The sequence below is a fragment of the Fundulus heteroclitus genome, chromosome 14 (genome assembly GCF_011125445.2).
Source record: "Fundulus heteroclitus isolate FHET01 chromosome 14, MU-UCD_Fhet_4.1, whole genome shotgun sequence".
NCBI lineage: Eukaryota > Metazoa > Chordata > Actinopteri > Cyprinodontiformes > Fundulidae > Fundulus > Fundulus heteroclitus.
This window is the reverse complement of record NC_046374.1, coordinates 22,635,127-22,655,773: the sequence shown is the minus strand read 5'-3', so window position 1 is coordinate 22,655,773 and position 20,647 is coordinate 22,635,127. Positions and strand designations below refer to the sequence as shown.

The 20,647-nt window shown below is 40.1% G+C and overlaps 1 protein-coding gene across 15 annotated transcripts in view; it reads left to right on the top strand.

The window, feature by feature from the left end:
* The window catches only part of LOC105927933 (collagen alpha-1(XXV) chain), a 242,659-nt gene that overhangs the window by 118,073 nt on the left and 103,939 nt on the right, over window positions 1-20,647 (top strand). For all 15 annotated transcript variants that reach the window (XM_036146555.1, XM_036146565.1, XM_036146553.1 and 12 more), the window contains exons 3-4: window positions 6,344-6,388; window positions 12,491-12,498. In XM_036146555.1, coding sequence (XP_036002448.1) covers window positions 6,344-6,388; window positions 12,491-12,498 — 53 coding nt within the window. The remainder of the gene's footprint in view (window positions 1-6,343; window positions 6,389-12,490; window positions 12,499-20,647) is intronic.

Sequence of the window (20,647 nt, the reverse complement as noted above, 5' to 3'; positions counted from 1 at the left end):
GAAAGAAACACTTTTAAATGTCTTGTTATATGCCTGTGCAAATTCTCACTAATCCGGGTCATTGCAACAGCAAACAGGCTTAAATCGGAGGCAACCAGGCTTTCATTCAGTTATTTCTGAAAACATTTGAACACCTATCCAGGAGTCTTTGTCAGTTCTGGTGTCTAGCCACCAGAACTGACTTCGATTTAAGCCTTGTTATATGTCTACGCTTTGCCGTACTTCATTTTAAAAACCTCACTAATACTGAAAATAGCCAACTCTTCTTCCCACGGGATCGCTTCCAAATTAAAGAATGTTGTCATTACCTCCGACCAGGTGGTGATCTTGCTCACCTGTCGATTTTTCTGTGCATTTCAAACGATAATGGTGGATAGCGCAGAACAAAACATCTTTAACGTCAGTTAGCTGGCGTAAACTGACCTCAGACGTGAGTTTGGCGGTGGGTGGTTGCGTCGGCGATTGGAACTTTTGGCGTGCCTTGTGCTGTGTGTACCCTGCCTCTCGCTCACTGACTGCTGGGACAGACCCTAACCCTTCCTGAAACTCTTAACAATGTTAAGTGGGTGCAGAAAATAACTAGATTCTCGGTCAGATCATAGCCTTTCATTTGACCCGTTCCCCCCAGAAAAATGTCAATTTTAATGGTAAAACATTGCTAATCTTGAAACCAAACGGGAAATCTCCTACACCTCGGCACAAATATCCCAAACGTAGAAAGGGGTAAATGGCAAGATTTATGGAGCCCATTGTTTTTATGTCAACAGACATTCTAAAATCTGTCTGAACATGAACCAAATCAGTCCTTCACCTCGACATATTTATTTTTGCTGTACCCGCAGCATGTAAATCTATTCCCTTCAAAAAGGTGAGATTTAGTTTTTTCTGCTTTAAAATCATGACATGTCTGAGAAAACTAGATATATATATTTTTTTGTTAGATTGCATTAACCCAATGTGTGACATATTTAAAATATAAATTTTAGGGTTCATGGATGGTGACTAAAACATCGTCTGATATAAACTGAAGCAGACCACATGCTGCAGAGAAGTGCATGTGAGCTTACAGAGAGATCTGAAGCCAATTCTCTGTAAACCTGATTTGCTTCGGAGGTTAGAGCTGGTACACTGTTTGCTGTTTTTGGCAAAAGTTTGACTTTCATTCTGAAGAATGGCTCTGTTACATCGTGAGAGAGGGTTTTAAGCGGTCTGATTATGTACATTGCGCTCCGAGACATGGCTGGTAGTGTAAATAGCTCCACCCAGTGCTGGCTTGCTTCAGACTGATTGATTTGGAGGAAAAAGAGAAGCGAAAAGAGGGCCACTGCTCAGGGCCAATCAATACTTCACGGATGATGGGCAGTGCTAAAAGGCAGTTGTGTCTCAGTTGCTCGATGTATAAGCGGGGCGTTTATCATGTCAAGCAATCCATAACTTTAAGATAATGTTGTAATGCACAGTATTTGCAGTACGTTTAAAAAAATAAAAGGGGGAATTAAATGCTGCATGTTTTGTAGAGCTTCCAACTGCTTTGCGCTAAATAGATTTCATATGACTTCTACTATAGTGCAGTGGAGGCAGTGTGGTGTTTGAAAATTCAGCATTGCGTGGCGATTCTTGAAAGGCAAAGAAAGGTTACATTTTATAATTTTTTTGTTGTTGTTGTTCTGAGGGTTTGATGCTTCTCCCTGAGGACCTTTCACATAAAATATTCAGATTATCACAAAAGTGTGAAAAAGGGGACTGGATATTGTTTACTATGTCTGAACAGTTTTTCAGGGTTATGTAGTGATTTAGCACATGTGAAGTAGAGAGGTTCATCATGGTTTAAAAGAAGGTACACGAGTTTCAAACGCGTTATATATTAATCAGATAAAAAAAAAATTGAAGGGGGTTGCTTAGTTTTGGTCTTATCTTTATTAAATATTGACACAATGACATGTTTAGTGTTGCATTGACAGATTTTGTTAGATAGACTTTCATGAAGTGAATCTCGCATTGTACGAGTTCACAAAAGCGCTCCATTGGATTGAGATCTAGTGACTGTAAGGTCAGTGGAGGACAGGCATGTTTGACAAACTAGGTTGACAGGATTTTAACTGTGTGATATGATGCATTATCCTCCTGAAAATAGTCATCAAAAAGTGGTAATGTGGTCAAACCAGGATGGACAATAGTGACAATAATGCAACACAAATATCACAATATACCTTTATTCAATAAAGGTGATATGACATTTCCAGTATTATAATATACATCACAGTCTATGATAACATTATTTGTCAGTGACTGATGAATTGGGGTTTTATGTAATTGTTTTATTTTTTAAAGCAAATATTTCTAAAATGTTACATTGGAAGAGTTTTATGTTCATGGCAAAATAAAAAGTTTGTACAGGCATCTGTTTTGGGCATTCTTGGCAGTCTTTCTCAGGCTTTTATTTTGTTCATATCGATACTTAATTATATTGTATCAACTGAAATTAAGAAATATATCAGGACATAAGTTTTGGCAATATCGTCCAACCTTAGATGGAGATGGTCAGCAACAACACTCAGGATGCCAAAGACCATTGAATGCTTCTAAGTTGGTAGTTTCTTGCCCAAAGTGAACCAGAAAATATCCCCAACACAATAACACCACCAGCATGATCCATTTTTGGAGCATTCTCTGAAAACCAGACCTATCGTCATGCGTGAAATTCCAAGTAGATCAGCAATTTCTGAAATACTAAGACCATGTCACGTTCGCTTAAATCCTCTTTCTTCTTATTCTAATGCTCAGTTTGAACCTCAGCAAGTCATTTTCAGCATGTCTAGATGCTAAAGTGTGTTCCTGTTTAAAGGGGCTTGTGAGTTAAGATTGCTATTCAAACCCATTCAATCCAGCCTCATAAAACTACATCATTGTCTCCCTGATGAAGCTAATCAAACTGCTTTGAGTTTTCATCTGAATTCATTACTCCAGCCCTCTCCAAACAGTGGAGAGAAAATACTGCCTAAAAACTGGAAAACACTTTCAGCAGAAACAGATGCAAGACGTTTGTAAAGATACTGATAAGTATCACAATGTCTGATAAAAGGTCGCTTCGTTCTCTATGGCGTGCTAGCAAGCTAACGTGAATTATGCTTCACTCGCAGCTGGGAAAAATCTTGCACAGCTAACCAAAAAGTTTTTGACAGGCATGAAAAAACATAATCCTCTCGGGTTAAATTAAAAGTTTAAGGATCAGCAGATCTGTGATTAATCCTGTGACAGAAATGAACACCATTTGTTGTTACCGGATTTTTCTTAAACAGGAAACTGTCAACCCCAAGACTTTGCCGCAGAAAATGTTGAACCACCACTCGAGCCATTAAACTGTCAGAGAAGCCCTGACTGTCTGAAGAAAATTTCTGGACAGTTCATTTGATAGTTGTAGAGAGATTTTAACCTGGCACAAAGCGAACTGATTGACGTGGCTTTCCATCCCACCACCCTGCTAGCATAGCTAATCATGTAGCCAAACCTTTATACTTCTGCTGGCACGTGCCCCTCTCTGATTCAGAATGAAAGAAAATATTATCTGCTACATCACTTTCTAAAATGCAAAAGCCACCAAACGTGGAACATAGTGTGGAATACACAAAACCACAGCATCCATTTTGTTATGTCTGACCAAACATCTGAAAGAATATTGAGTTCACTTTGATTTATGTCAGTGTCAGACAAAAGAGAAAAGTGCTGAAAAGGTTTTAACAGATTGTTCATAGTTGCTGACCCTCATCGTAAAATTCCCAGCCACACTTTATTTATTTTTTTCTCCAAAAACCATTGTTCCATAACGGTATTTGGGAATCGGTGAGAAAACAGCAGCCAAAACGCATTTTGACCAAGTCTTGTTATATTTACGGCCGTACGTCTTGATTAGTTTGAAAACACGTCTGAAAACCTGTTTTCAGATGTTTTTTTTAGTAGAAATGTTATTTTTGGCGTACACTGGTCTCGGCCAAGTTTTTCTATCTTTATATCTCACTGCAATTTTACAGTCTCTCTTTAAAGTATAAAATTAGAATGAAAAATAAAGAGAGGAATATTATAAACCAAAATGATATTTGCAAATAACACAAGGTATTTTGTCTGGACCAGCAGCTACCATATGGCGAATGTTTTCTTAGCAGCTGTCATACCACAGAAATCAGAAGGATATCATAGTGTCGTACAAAATATTCCTTTCAGAGGTGTCAAGTGTCATTACAAAGTGAGTAAAAGTGAAGTGAGTGCCAAGTGCAGTAAACCGCCTTCTGTTTCTCTCAAAACCTCAAAAAACAAACCTGTGGAAGCAAATGGGGCTCATGTAGTAAAGCGGGAGTCAAACTCCACCTGTGGTTACAGTGAACTGAGCCCGGACTCTTCACTGGCAGAGCTTGACATTATCTTGGAGGCTGCATGAAAGGAGCGGAGTTGGAGGTCGATGCTGAGCCAAATGGTGGGATCAAATTCGGGGCTTAGTGTCATACTACGAGTTTTCAATATAGTTCTGCATTTAGCACCCTACTAACACTTGCAGACTGCAAATAATCAGCTATAGAAAGAGAGAACACCACTCTTTGTTGTTTGGTAATTTTCACTATTATCCTCCTTAAAAACACAGAAATTAGTATACATGGATAGTGATGTTATGGACCTACTGTGGTGCATGCAGTGTCATATCCAGCTACACCAGGCTGCAAGAAAAATAAATAATTGACAAAAGATTCTGTGGCATGAGTGCCATAAAGATGCCCTGAGAATTATGCTGTTTAACCTCTTGCTATTCTATGCATACACTTTGTCTGCAGTAGTGAAGATTCCTATCGTATAGCCTCTTCAGAACGCAACTCGTGTAGAGCACGAAACGTTCAGATAAAGATAGTCATGCAATCATTAAGTATGGAAAAAGACAAAATAAGTCTGTGACTTCCCTATAAAAAGTAACTCTGTCATCAAGCAGTGGCAGGCTTTTAATTTTGCTTCCTTTGTCCCAACACAAAGACTATACAAAACAAGGAAGCATCATAAGCGACACACAATCTTTATAGACGTTTCAGGATTTGACGCTTTACAAAATGTGCTTCACTTTTCATATTTAGATCATTTTTAAATACATCTTTTGATACACCAAGGTAGGTGGCAAGTAAAAAAAATCACTGTGACAGCATAGCTTCAAGATTCCTCATTTATTTAGTGGAAATGCCATCAAAAGTCACTTAGATCAGTGAAGCATAACCTGCCTCTGCTGAATCTCCTGTTATTACTTTATCTTAGGGGGTGGAAAGGCAGGTGTAGTGCACTACTGGATAGAGGATTGCATGCAATCAACCATAAATGTACCTCTGTGTGAGTACATTGAGGTTCCCTTTGAAAAAAGATATATTTTTTTAGAACTTGTACGGCTACAATTTAACAATTGCAGACAACCATCCAATGTGTAATTAACATTTTCCTGCAATGACAAGTTTCACTTAATACTAATGGAAATTACCATTAGTATTAAAGTGTACTTCACAGATATTGGTAGTATATTTTGGGGTTTACATAAATCTCTACATACTTACATTTTTGGAACCTCACTATCTAAAATGTCTCTGTTGTAATGTAACCTTTTAAACTGTGAGTCACAACAAATAAATCTGCTTGGAAATAATTGAATGTTTTTCTACACTTCCTACAAACTACCAACATGCAATAGACCCGAGTCAAGTGTCATATAACATTTGGCAAAGCATGATGTTGTTTCACTCCCTGGGTCGATATAAGTAAGGTTGTCATTAAACAAAATAAACAGAAACACATGATCCATACATCCATCCATCCATTTTCTAACAAGTCTATCCCTTGTAGGGTCGCAAGGGGTGCTGGTGCCTATCTCTAGCATTCAGTGGGCGAGAGGCAGGGTACACAGGTCTGGACAGGTCGCCAGTCTGTCGCAGGAAACACATGATTGGCGTAAAAAATTAAAACAAGAGCATCCACCTCAAAAAGAAACCAAAGCTATAGGAGCTTGAAGTTAACCACATTTGTGCATGAACCAACAGTGTAAAGCTACTCAGGCATACTGTGAGCTTGGACTCTCCGCAGACGTTTGACTTTGACTACGCGCAGACTTCACGCATAGTCAAGGTGGACTCTGTCCATGCAAGTATATGGCCTTAAATACCCGAATGCGTCAATTAAAGTGAATTCAACTACCAGATTATAGCCACTTAGGCTTGTAGGGAGTGGTTTGACTGTGAGAATAGTTGAACAATGTAAAGCTCATCCATATTTGTATCAATCAAGTCTTTGACTGAAATATCTTTTTGTGCTTGTGTGTGTGTTCCAGGACCTCCTGGTAAGAGAGGAAGGAGAGGCCGCGATGGAGAACCTGGTATGTACATTTATATTCTGAACCAGACATCAAAATTGTCTCATTCAGAGCTTCTATACTGTCGTGTAGAAGTACAATACATGTCTTTGTGTTAGACGTTTGTTCCAGGTCATGCCAGGTTTGTGCCATTACCAGTAGAACAACAAAATTGTTAAAATAACAAAGAGACGACGTACTTTAAAATGAGTATGCCACGTCTTTTTGAGGCTGTTAATCTCTACTTTGAATCTATTTATCCCCTAGAGTTGAGACCAGGCTTGACTTAAATGTGTTCACTTAGCATATATTAACTCCTTCATTTTAGAAAGCAACAATCTTGTCATTGTGTACTGTCTTGGAACAAATGCGGAAAACCCTGCTTGAATTGTAACGTCTTTTCCTATCAGGGCAAAATAGAATAATATCCTGATAAATGCATGGTTATACTAGGGCTGGACGACATAGAAAAAAGGCATATCAATAAAATCAAAAAAACACATTGATCGATACAGATAATTATTAAAAAAATCTGTATACATTTTAAGTGCGGCCCTTGGCCATTTTATGATCTATTTTTTTAGAACACTGAATTAAACTCTTTATTCAAACAACTTTTTACCAAAAGTGTAATTTTTTTAAAAAATAGAAAAAGAAAACACACTCTGAACTCTTTGAAGCTTGGTGAAGGAGCATTCCTGGGTCTGCGTTTGTGATTGGTTGGGAGGGTGTAGTGACTGTAGTATTAACCTACACGATTGGCTAGAATGCAAAAGGAAGGAAAACTGTTATTCTATTGAACTTTTTATTGACCACTTTTTCCCCTATTAAACCACATGTCTATCAGTCGATATATATTGTTGTTGAATTACCGTCCAGCTCTAGGTTATACACCTGGAGTAGGAGGAGCAGCTGTGTGTAAAACAGATTACTTAAACGCCCTCACTGGGAAATCCTGTGGTATCAGACGCACATAGTTTTCGCAGACTAGCTGGAGCAATCATGGGTTGTATAACCAGAGATGTCTCAAGATCTTGAGCCATGTGACGATATTTCTTAAGCTGATGCCCTTATCATGAAGTGCTACAACACTTGTTTCTGAGGGGGAAAGAAAACCTCCTGGTGTCAGCGAACATGTGCATAGATAGCACCGTTGTCGAAATGCATAAAACAAACAAGAGTTAAAGGTAGTTGCGTTCACAGGGAAGAAAGTTTCAGGGTAACGTCCCAGAAATCCACCTTTAGTCATATTCTTTGTCTTCCAAATGCATTAAGAAGAGTCAGTGTGAGACCATCTGTGAGACAGCTAAGGCTCGGCACAAACAGGATGCTAGGAGAAGGGCTGAGGGAGACTAAAAGAAAGGTGTTGCAATGGCCCAGTCAAAGCCCAGACCTCAGCCAGATCAGAATGATCTCGCAGAACCACAGCGGTATCAAAGAAATCCTCCAAACCTCACTGAACTTAAGAAATCCAGTCTTCCTCACAGCATTGTTTATTTTTTTTTGAAACCAAAACCCTGTGAGAGACTCTGATTAGATCGTTGTAATTTCATAAGTTCGCTCCAACTCACTATCGGTAAAGGCAGCGCTACATGTAATTGAATGACCCGATACATCAAAACTTTGGATTGAAAAAAGAAAACTGGGCACATTCTTTCTGCCGTGGCTGTAATTAATATGTCCAATCTCCCCAATCCATCCTCTCATACGCTACCCGCTGCCTTCCCTCCCCCCCGTCCGCGATCTGAATCGAGAATCCTGGCCCAGCTGAGGCCGCGCGTATCAGGGGGAATGAGATTTTGTACAGTGACACCTCTGCAGCCACAGAGTGTCGCCACAAATTGAATTCGGAGCAAGAACATGCACTTGGCAGAGAGCTGCATCTATACTCCCTTCACCTGATAGAAAAGTGATAATGGGCTCTCGGGCGTGCTGGCTTTCTGCACCCGAGCACAACGCAATAGAACACAGCCAAAGGCTTGGGAATAAAAGTATTGCCCTAGTGAAAAAGATAAAAAGAAATTATCCAGACAGGGTGAAGCAAGGCAGTGTCTAGAGTCACTGCTTGAAACTGAAGCGCTTTGTCTCTGAAGGGGAAAACAATATATATATATATATATATATATATATATATATATATATATATATATATATATATAAATTAATTGCTGGTTAAAGTGACAGAAATTAAATCCAATCAGGTTGAGTTATAAAGACAGAATAATTCCTTACCTTTGTTAATTAATTTGTATGACCCTTTTCAACGTATTTTTATCCATCTTGTAAATTAGTGTGGTGAGGTTCGGGTTCCCCCATCTTTTTTTATTTGTTTAACACTAAAAGTTTAGAAGTGCACCACTTTTAGAGCCCGAAAATGAAAACGAGTAAATCAAATGTCAGGACAGAGCTTTGATGTTACAGCTGGCCGCGAATCTAAAATGCCACCGGGCTTTGTTTATGCTGAACCTTATGCCCAAACAGACATTCATCACACCAGGATATTTCTAATGGCATCATTGTGTAGAGAAGTGGGTTTTTTGTCCCTTTTTTTTTTTTGCTATAAAACCAGAGCAAATGCGGAGAATGTGAACAGTTGCCTCTTGACAAATCAATTGGAAACAAGCAAACCGACTCATTATGTTCAGGACACAGTGGTCTGGTAGACAATGGGGGGACAGTACGCTTCACCATTCTGTGATATATTATATTTTACATTTGGATGAAGTACGTTGACAAAATATCAAGCCTTCGTTGATGCCAGCTAGGAACTTGAACCGTCCCACATTTTGTCACGTTCAAAACACGAACCTCATCGTATTTTTGTGGGATTTTAAGTGATGAAATCACTTAAGTGATGAAGTAGCATATGATTGTAAGCGTGTTGCTGCCACCGCCATGTTTCTCTCAGGGGATGTCGTGCTCAGGGCGATGTGAAGTCTACCGCACACAACATTTAGCATTTAGGAAAAACAAGTTCACTTTCCATCTCATCTGACGAGAGAGAACCTTCTTCAGCATATTTTCTTGTCCCCTTTACAGGGTTTGCAGTAAACCTGCAAATGTCACTTTCATTTTTCCGGACTACTAATAGTTGTCCTGTTGACTGACTTCCCCACCCAAGATCTGGATTTTCGGCAGGTTCTCAAAAGTAACCAAGGCCCTCTTGGTTCCTCGTTTTCTGATCCTGCATTAGTGGGTCTGCCGTTGTCTCACTTTTAAAAAACTGCGCTTGAAATTTCTTCACAACGTTAACCCTGACCTGCCTGATGTGTTCCTTGGTCTTTTTGATGCAGTTTATTCTCTCGTCTCAATAGTTCCTCTATTTGTCCACACATGAAGCTTCTGGATTTGATTTAATAATTAGGCGATTTCAGGTGTTGCACTGCATTATTTAGTATCAGAATAAAGGGGGCAGAATACAAGTTTGCGTCAGACATTTCTGTTTTTTTACTGTAAAATACTTTTCAAACTGCGTTTTTGTTTTTCTGCATTGCAGTTTTCCACTACTGTGTGTTTGAATATATAAAATCCCAATAAAACACATTCAATTAGTTGTTTTTTGCATGACAACATTTGGAAAAGCTAAAATTATATGAATTTAACAAGGCTCTGTATGGAAGACCTCGTAGGAATGGTAAATAATATTTTCAGATTGCTGTTGTGTGAAACTTAATATTTCCGTCCAGTATAATTTCGCTTGCCTAAAAATTGGAAATAAATATACTTTGAATCTCTCCAGATGGGAGCTACGTTTAACAATTTGAGTCCCAATGTTGAAGATCGGTTAAATTTGTTTGTGGTATTTCAAAGGGACAAAAAGTGGAGAGATATTATTCCTCCGAGAAACAGCCATTGACGGGAACAGGTGTTATGAATTCATCACCATAAGCCTTTTGCTAATTGCCAAGAAGCTCTCACAACTTTTTTTTTTTAAATGTTTTTCATGATTCAGACTAACTTTTTTTTAAAGGCAGGAGGAAGCTTTCAGGCAGGCCTTTCTGGGACTGACAGGAAGAAAAATTGGAAAGAGACATAGTGATATTTTCCGGCGCTAAACATGAATGAAATACCTCATTAGGATCACTTGTTTGCTCACTGGGGACATATGGAAAAGGAAAAGAAATGTGGGATGAATAAGGGTTTTATTTTGGCGAAAGGAAACGCCACGGTGTCAAAATGTTCTAGCAGGTAGTCACTGCTGGAAGGGTTTGGTTAAATACTTTCCTTCTATGTGAATAATAAAGACTTGTTAGTTTGGTACCAGAACCAACGCAAGGAGGAACATATCCTCAAACTGACAAGCTCCTGTAAGCGAGTCTGACAGTGGAACGAATTGGTGAAGAATTGAGTTTTTTATTTTTTAAACGTCCCCAGATGGATATTAAATAGTTTTGTGCTATAAAATGCTTCATCCATCGACATTTACATAAAACTCTCTGTGTGATTAAAATACAGGTGTCCCTGAGCAGCTGCTAAAATATAGATGACAAAATGGGTTAAAAAGTGTCCCTTTTCAAAGAAATAAAACATACTTAAAAATAGATCAATAAATTCACAACATATAACTTTTAGTATAGCTGCTGTGTAAATGCCAAAAGCATCAGGCTGCTGCCTAAAACACTGATAAATACAAGCAATAATTGATTACTGCATCAACTGGGGTTTAAGCTGCAGTCTGAAAAAGATCCTTCCTTCCTTCCTTCCTTCCTTCCTTCCTTCCTTCCTTCCTTCCTTCCTTCCTTCCTTCCTTCCTTCCTTCCTTCCTTCCTTCCTTCCTTCCTACCTACCTACCTACCTACCTACCTACATAATTTCCTTCCTTTCTTCCCTCCTCCCTTCCTCCCTCCCTCCTTCTCTACATACTCTCCGTTCTTCCTTCCTACATACTTTCCTTCCTTTCTACCTTCCTTCCTACATACCTTCCTTCCTATATACTTTCCTCCCTCCCTCCTTTCCTACATACTCTCCGTTCTTCCTTCCTACCTACTTTCCTTCCTTCCGTCCTACATACCTTCCTTCCTATATACTTTTCTGCAGGTATGCAGGAAGGGAGGGCCCTTCCTTCCTTCCTTCCTTCCTTCCTTCCTACATACTTTTCTTCCTTCCTTCCTTCCTTCCTTCCTTCCTTCCTTCCTTCCTTCCTTCCTTCCTTCCTTCCTTCCTTCCTTCCTTCCTTCCTTCCTTCATACTCTTCTTTCTTCCTACATACTTTCTTTCCTACATTCCTTCCTTCCTTCCTTCCTTCATTCTGTGAAGCAGATATTAACACCCATCATTTTTGCGTCCTAAACTCTGATAACCTTTGAGCTTTCGCCCCTTTCTGTTTATCGTGGATTATTTGAAACTGCTTTAAGTTAGATCATACAAATTAATTCAGTGTAACTCTGTGAGCCTTTAGCTGATGTGTTACGTGCTTCGAGCCAAATGGCGCTCATTTATCACCGTTTCCTCAGTGGTTTTGTTAGTTTATTCCACAGCTCTTGGTTAAAAACAATTTGATCACAGCCAAACAAAAACACATTGGATCCGGTTTATTAAAAGCAAAGTGTTTTCCTTTAACCCGATCATCCATTAAACAGCAGCGTAGAAGCCTGGCCCGCCGAACCTCAATCCCACGACTCCTCCCGGGCCCCAGCTGTCGGAGCGATTTGCGCAAGTCATGAAGAAGAGCAGGCTGGGGGGACGTAGATATTGTAAAGAAATAAAATCCTTTTTCTCAGGGTTGAAGCAGCTGGGAACCTTTTTAATAAAAAGCCCAATATTTGCTCGGTGCTGGGGAGTGCAGCGTTGTGCTCTCACAGACTCCTTTGAGCTGCAGTAATTGGGGAAAAAGTGTCACCTCACAAAAATCGCTGGAGATTTTTAACAAGCACACAACCCCTTGTATAATAAAATCAGGGCCACTTACACATTTAAAATGTGATTGCCAGGCCTGGCGGTGGCAATTTTTTCCCAACTGAGTGGAAAACAGAAAGTTTTAGCTTCTTACTTAGAGGGCATTTGTTTTTTCAGGGGAAATAATTTCTCTTTAAATGATTACTCTTTGCTTTGAAATTGTGATTTTTGTCCCATGTGATTGCTGTTTGTAATGCCACTTAATGGGTTTTGTTTTCTTCTGTCTTTCAGGACCTCCTGTAAGTATCCCTGCCTTGTTTCCTCCTTTGACAGATCAATGTGAAGGTATGAACCCAGAAAACACAAAGAGATGCTCGCGTAGGGCCCCAGAAGAGAAAGACGTCCAGGTTTATGACTCACTGAGTCCTCGATATGAAGGGAAGAAAGAGCAGCATGCCACAAGGTCACACAATAAAAGCTTTACTCTCTCTCTAGCTATTGAAGAGCATGAATGAGCACACTCCTGTTTTTGGGCTCAGTTCATCTCTAATTCACTTGTTTTCCTCGTGAAGTTGCCGGAGAACCCTTAGAGAAGCCAAAAAGGTCGCCTAACAGTCCTTTTAAAAGCATAGTTGCTGATTATTATTATTATTATAATCCTCATCACCTCCAAAAAGAAGGTGGCACAGTGTTACCCTGCAGAACATGTGTTTGGATATTTGGCTTACAACCTTTTGTCAGAGTAAAAATGTCTTGATCTAGCCTGACCAGCCAGACGGACTGTGTCTCCGTCTGGAAAGGAGCTGGTAGAGACCAATTTCAAAGGCGGGACTAACTCAGTATCAATAGTTTAGAACCAATCGGATCACTACAGGTGTGACGCAAAAAAAAATGTTTGTAGCCTGCAAAAAGATGTCATTAGCTTTAGTCTAAATAATCTGAGGTTACATGGTATACTCACAAGTACTTTTCTTAATCTTCCAAGGCACCGTGCAACAAATATCCCCATATGTATTTTGACTGTTTTGGTTCCAGAACAGCGCTGCTGCATCATGGGTAATTGTGCCGCGCTGTGATTGGTCCGGCCTGTTTTAGACCCGCTGGCATAGAGCCTTATCAGACTGACTCAGGCCCGTGTAAGTTGATCAGGAATCGTCTTTAGCTCTTTATGCCATCTTCTAAATAGGCACATGCATTGTTTTCACCAAAAGTCTCAAACATGGAGGTTTACCGAGGAACCTCCTGGGTTGGTTAAGTTGATAACATTCAGATTACACAGACTTCATGTTAACTTAATTCAGCTGAGGCCTTATGTTTTTATTAGGAAAAATCTCAGAAGATACTCTACCAGTCCAAAGTTTGGGCTTTTCCTTATTTTTTATGCCGTTCTACATTACAGATACATCCAAACTACGATTCAAAAGTACACAGGAGTATGTATCGAGCACAAAATTGTAAAAACGACTCAAAACACCTTGTATATTTTAGCTTTCTCTAACTACTCCTCCTTTGTTAAATTGCTGCTTTGGTCACTCTTCTCTCCGTGAGCTTCATGAGTTTAGTCACCTGCAGTGGTGTCCCCACTGTCGTGAAGGAGCAAACCCTTGAATTAGACGGCGAGTCTAAATTTCTGTCTGCTGGCGTAATCCATCTAATTCACCAGCTAATACTAGTTATACTTGTGTTATACAATTATAACATTCTTTGCCACGAGTACCTGAATGCTGCGGCTCGATTTGAGCTTGGAAACGTGTGTGAATTAGTGTAGAAAACCTTATTGTTTAAGCAGTAGTAGTTGTTTTTGTTGTTTTTTTGTTGTAAACAGAGGCACGACTTTATATTTCTGTCACCTGCATCTTACGAGTAGGCACAGACTGTGTTAGAGTTTAAAGCAAATATTTTATGCAAGCCTATACACAATATAATCTGCTTCTGTTTACAACAAAAAAACAACTGCAGCGCAGGTTAGTTGTTAAAATGAAGGAAAAGATAAATGTGCATAACGTACTGGATACGGGTTAAAGGAACAGTAACATCAAGTGTTTTTGTTTCTACTGATGATAAAACTATACTTTTTATACTTTTTTTTCATATACATAGTACAGTCATAGTACAGTCCAAAGTATTTAAGAAGACAAAGCAGGCCTAAAAAGGCGGGACTAACAGGGTCAGCATCATAAGGTTATAACCAATCAGATCACTACATTCACTACACTCTGTGCCATGAGTACCTGAATGCTGCAGCTCGATTTAAGCTTGAATAAGTGTGGAAATTAGTGTAGAAAACCTCATTTTTTAAGAAGTAGCAGCAGCAGTAGTTGTTTTTTTTTGTTGTAAACAGAAGCAGGTTATGCTTGCATTAAATGTTTGCTTTAAACTCTAACACAGTCTATGCCTACTCATGAGATGCACGTTGTCAAGGAGCAGTGACAGAAACACAAAGTCGTGCTTCTAATAGTAATGTAATTATTGCGACGGCCGCCCGGCAGGAATGAGTAATCGTCAGACATAACCAAATTTACTTCTTCATCACTGCCTGCCTCTAATAGGGACCCTTGTTGCTGTCATCTGGGCAGTCTGCTTTATAACATTGCTGCTACCATCATCCATCCCTGGCAGCTCCCAGAACCTGCAGAGATTATCTCACCTCATTACGCAGGCTGCGGATCACAGATTCACTCCTCAGAACAGATGGAAAAACTTCGGTTTCCCCTAAAGATGAGGAAAAACACATACATGCACACACACAAGCAGGAGGCTTGTGACAGTTTGCTTTATAACCAGGTCAAGCGGGCACTGCGTGTGTGCACACATGTGTGCGTGCTGCTTTCTTTCTTTCATTCTTTCTTTCTTTTTCTTTTTTTTTTCCGCACACAGCCCAGAGGCAAGTGTGGCTGAATAGGTATAATAGCGTGTGCCGACTGAGCTGTAAAAGTTGTAAGTTAATCCTCTGAGCCTTCTCAGACACTCGCTCGTGGGGCTCTGGGATGTAAGTAAGTGCAGGTGGTCTTGCTTCTCAGCTTCTCTCGCCAGGCCTTAGAGCTGACAAATGAAATCATTCTGCGAGATGTCTCGAAACGGGACAGAAGTCCAGAAATTGTCCGAAACGGTTTCGGATGGCGCGAGTAGATTTACCTCTTACGTGTAGGAAAACTATTTATTGAAACGTATAAAATTAGTCCTTTGTGCCCGACTGTAAATTTTACCCACTTGAGTAGATGGGAGTACTCTGGTTGTGACCAGCTGGTTGCTCTCTGATGATTTTATTGGGTTGCCCAAATGGCAATAAAAATATAGTAGTTATTGAACACATTTTTTCAGTGTGTGTGAATATATGTATATATCTCCATTGGGCCTGTTGACATAAATTCACTTCAGATGTTTGTAACTACCCAAGTAATCCACATGCATCTAGAAATCAACACAAAGTACCCCCATAAAGTCAGTCTAATTAAAGTGTAACAAGGAATGAACGCAGTTTTCTCTAAGAACAAGTTCAGGATGTCTCCTTTGTGTAGAGACTGGTAGCAGGCGTTGCGGAGGTGTGACGTTCTGCTCATGCTTTAGGTTTTCTACTGGTTTCCAGTCAGGGATTTTGCCGGGGGGGCCTTCCTTGCAGCTTTATCGTCTCTACCTGAGCAGCAGCCGAGGGTTTCCTTGGCTGAGGGTTACAGAGATTATTCTGCAGCTGGAAAATACTTTCATCTTCAGATTCTTTTCAATGATGTCCCGGTACTTCTAGATATTCTTCCATTTTTCTGCTATAGGAAGACCTTAAGCGCCATATGGTTGGATGATAGACCAACGCCTTGATGTTCCCACCTATAAATTGTACTGTGTTATAATGTTTTTTGGGATGATGTGTGGTCTTTGTTTGTTTTTTTTTGGCCAACTTTTTTAGATTTTAGATCAGAAACGTTGCAAAAAGCACCTGAAGCACCCAAAGAAGAAATATTACCGTAGCCGATGCCATCAGTATGTTTTGCAGCAATAAGACTGTGATGTTCTTGAGCTCTTTGCTCGTTGCTCTTCTACATTAACTTGGCAACAAGACATCTTTTAACAGGACATCAATTTGGACTAAATAAGCCAATATAAGCTGGAACCGATAGCCAGCATGATTCCAGTCTAAAGGTGACAATTTTCAAAGATTTCCTTACTTTTCTGTGCCTTGTTGCAGCTTATTTTTCCTGTCTTGAATGTTTATTTCCTGTTTCATTCCACTTAATTACATAAAACTGAGTTTATGGACTAATTTCTTCTGGCATGTGTTGTTCCATACATTTAGGGTACATTTCCTGTCCTTAGCCTCAGCAGGAATGGATTCACAGGAAGAAAAAAAGGTGTTGACAATGCTTGTTTTGCTGTGATAGTACACTGAGCTGAATTGAACTAATAAATAAGTTATTATAATCACCAAAGTGTCTTTAGAAGTGGCTTCAGAGTAATTCTGAACTCTGGGTGTGGCTTGCCCAGTCCTAACCAAAGCTGCAAGTGATCGCATGCGGTTTCTAATTTGGTATGCCCACCCGAAGGATGGCAGGGGACACACCGCTATAAATATTCAACAGCTCCAACTTTGACACGGGAACAGCACACAAATTGTACACAGCCCTCCCGATCCCTCCAAACAAACCAGCCGCTGCGGAAGACGTCACCGCGGATCTGCGTGACCCAATTGTTGCTCTTTGACGCCGATAAACGGGCAAGAACGCACCGTTGTGAACTGAAATAGGACTTCACCTCCTTTTTACGCTGGTGTCTCCGGTTACACAAGGAGAAAACTGTTTGCTTCTGTTTGGATTTCCATTTTCTGCCCACAACTCGAGTGTTTCTGTCAGTTTTGCAGCAAAGGTTAGTTGTTAGACTGGAGGAAAAGATTAATGTGCATCAAGTCTTTTTGTTCTTTCTGCTGAAGATGAAAAAGACGTCTTTTTATTTGGTTTTATATATATATATATATATATATATATATATATATATATATATATATATATACAAGTACAGTCCAAAGTATTTAAGAAGACAAAGCAGACCTGAGAATAAATGGGCAAATCAAGACAAAAACAAAAGGGAGGGAAAGTTTTTCCTTTTTTTTACTAGCAGTGTTAATGGGAGATATTTGCAAGTTCTATAAAGTAGAGAGATAGCTAAAAAAAAAGCAACAAACAAGAGGATTTCAAAACAATAGTTTAAAATAATAATTTATTTAAAGGAGCTTATCAATACCAGTTCAGATGGGTTCTAAGCAGATACGTTATGATTTTACTGTTCTGGAAAGCTTTAGCGATACCGACAGAAGCCATGTTCTTGTTGGTCGGCATGGACGACAAGCTGTTTCCAGTTTTGTCAGGCTCTGTGAGTATGTTGTATATTGTAGGAATTTGAAATGTATTTTGAAATAAACAGCGAGCTAGCGCAGCTCGAGAAGTCAAAACTGGAGAAATGTGACATTTGTCGCCAGTACTTGCTAGATCCGAGCAGAGCCCTCAATGAGTTGGAAGATGTCGCAGGTCGGTGAAGAGAAAGCTGCGCGAGGAAATGTTGGCTAACGGCAAATCAAGACCACATTTAGGAAACTGATGCCTTTTTCTGGCTCTTAAACCGCCGTCCATACGGTAAATAACCTTTTCATGTTGCTGCTACTCTCTTAGCTCTCGAAAAATAGTTTTTCATCGTCCTTTAGATGCTCTCTTACTCCTTCGTCATGCTCTCTGTCATCAGCACATTCTCTCGTCAGTCCTTCAGTACCACCCTGTTGGGGGATCCTGGCACATTAGCATGATGTTCCCACCTACGGTTATATAAGCTTCAGAACCTGAATGAGCAAATCACAAACAGGGCACCCTAAGGTGGGTGTTCTTATTGGAGTGCACCATTCAAGTAGGAATGTGCTGATCCATCCATACTCTGTACCTGCTTATCTGTGAAGGATTGCGCAGGGAGGCTGGTGCTCAACTCCAGCAGTCATTGGGCGAGAGACGGGATACAGCCTGGACATGTCGCCAGTCCACCACAGGGCTGGCTGGTAGCTGGACTGGGAAATAATTCAAATGGAGAACCTTCACCATTTTCCCCTTGCACTTCCTCCATATTGAATACTACACACAATGCTGCTCGGAAAGTTTTCCCTGACTTCGGTGGGTGTTATTGTTGCTTTTCCAACTGGGACCTTGGAAAGTCTGACTCCTGTACAATGAGATGTCAGTATGCCACGGTAGTAAAGGTTCTTGTGTGTCTTTGTTGGCCAGATGCTGCTGATCTTAGCGGAAGCGTTGACATGATTAAGTATAAAGTACGAGGTACAGTTATCAGGGTTCCTGTTCTCATCTTTCTGGGAATATGGGAGCGGTTCGTGTGAAAAAATAAACCTCACCGCTGACTGTGCACACCATTTAGCACCAATCAGGCATAAAACACTGCCCGAGAGACTGCACTCAACTACTCGCTTACACTGATGTTTTTTTTTTTTTTTTTTATCCTCCATTTTTTTTCCAAGACAGAAACGCCACATAAAATAAACATTAAACAAAAAAAAAAAAAAACAAGACACCTCGAAATCTGATTAAAACGGAAATACATTTGGAAATGCTGCATTGCTGGAGTAAGAAATAAAATAAAAGTGTTTTAGCCAATCACCGTGGGCCCTCAGGGATGCCAGTTACGGTGCGGCGCGAGCCGTCTCTAAAGCTCAGTCATGTTAGCAGTCAGGTAAATAAAGCCGGATATTCCTGCATCTGTATATGACAAGTAGCTTTCACCTCCCTGCTTCATCAGCTGAGACTCCTGCGACGCAGTTAGAGGATGATCTGTCACGACGTATGAATTATGCATCTGCAATTCAGCGATTAGAGGAAGTGTGGCTGGTGCCGCCGAGGAGCCCAGGCACCCTCACCCCTTCATCTGATATTCACCGCAGCTCCATACCTGTTAATAAAACATCTTTCCAGCAGGACTTTGATCAGCTCTGCTCATCTGCCGCCATTTTCAGCAAAGCCAAAGTTGAGGGAGACTCTGCAAGCTCACAAGTTTTGTTGATTTTTTTTTTTTTTTTTAGCACTGGCTGCAGCACAAACTTGAAACTGAAAGATCCTGTGTAGACACGGTGTCTTGCGAAAGTATTTAACAATCTTTAAACTTTTTCACATGTTGTCATGTTACCACGATGAACGTTAAAGTATTTTATTTGTCTTTCAAGTGATTCTGCAACACGAAACAGTGTAAATTTGAGACGTGGAAGGAAAAGGAGGCTTGTTTTCCAAAATAACTTTTCAAAAGAAATCTGAAGATGGTGGCGTTGATTTGAATATTGCCCCACTGACCTTATAGAAAGACCTTTGGCTTCAATTACAGCTCAGAATCTTTGGGGGTATCTCTACCAGGTTTGCACATCTACAGACGGAGGTTTTAGTCCATTGTTGGCTTTTCCAACATAACTTGAACAATAATGTTCAAGTTATGCCACGGATTTTAAAGTAAATTTAGCTTTGGACTTAGACTAGGCCATTCTTACAGATTTGATCCAAGCCAGTGGTTGTGTTACAACCTTTTGAATGGAAGTCAAGGAGGCACAGGTTGCAACAAAATGTATAAAATAAATCTAGCAACCAGCAACTTAAAGGGCCTATATTATGCAAAATCACATTTGTTGAGCTTTTAACTAAGTTAAGATGCTATTCCTTCGTCAAAATCATGCCCAGGGTGATAATTTTGCTTGATTCATGCATGGCTGAGTTATCCCACACAAATTCTGCTTTCTGGGCAGCTGCCCCGCCCTACGCCTGGAAGTGCCGCCCCTGCCAAGCAAACAACACGCCCAGTGGTGGTGATGTGTGGCAGAGAACAATCATTTCTGCTCAAAGTTGAGACAAAGTGGCGCTTTTAGCACCTAATCTACACAGTGACAGCAAATGCTCTTTTTTTTTTTTTTTTTAGCGTGGCATGATACGATGCTGCAGCAGCTCCTAGGGCGATGTCATGAAATTGCCTGTTGTCACTCTCACAGCGAGAGGCGGCGTCGCAGCGAAGGCGAGCATCTTTCTTCCGGGTTGGAAAAATAGCATCAGAAAACAAGTGATATTTCATAACACATTAATACTCTGTAGTCAAAATGCAATATTTCATCGTAATATATGCTTAAGGTTGACTCTGGAAGGCTTAAAATAGAACCTTTTAAAATTACTGGACACAACCTGGTTTAGCACAAGTTTAGGGTTTCACACATGAAAATAACAAACAGAACGGAAGCAGTAAACTTCAGGGACTCCAAGGCCAAAGGGACAACCATAAATACCCACATCTTATTCACCAAAACTAAAAAGCAATGCCTAAACTCCTTGGCTGGCCACAAAACTGGAGAAGGACTAGTTGAAAGAAAATGGCAGAGAATCCCCACCAAAGGTCCCGTCTAAAACTAGATTTCTTAAAACGGTTCGCCAAATCAAGAAT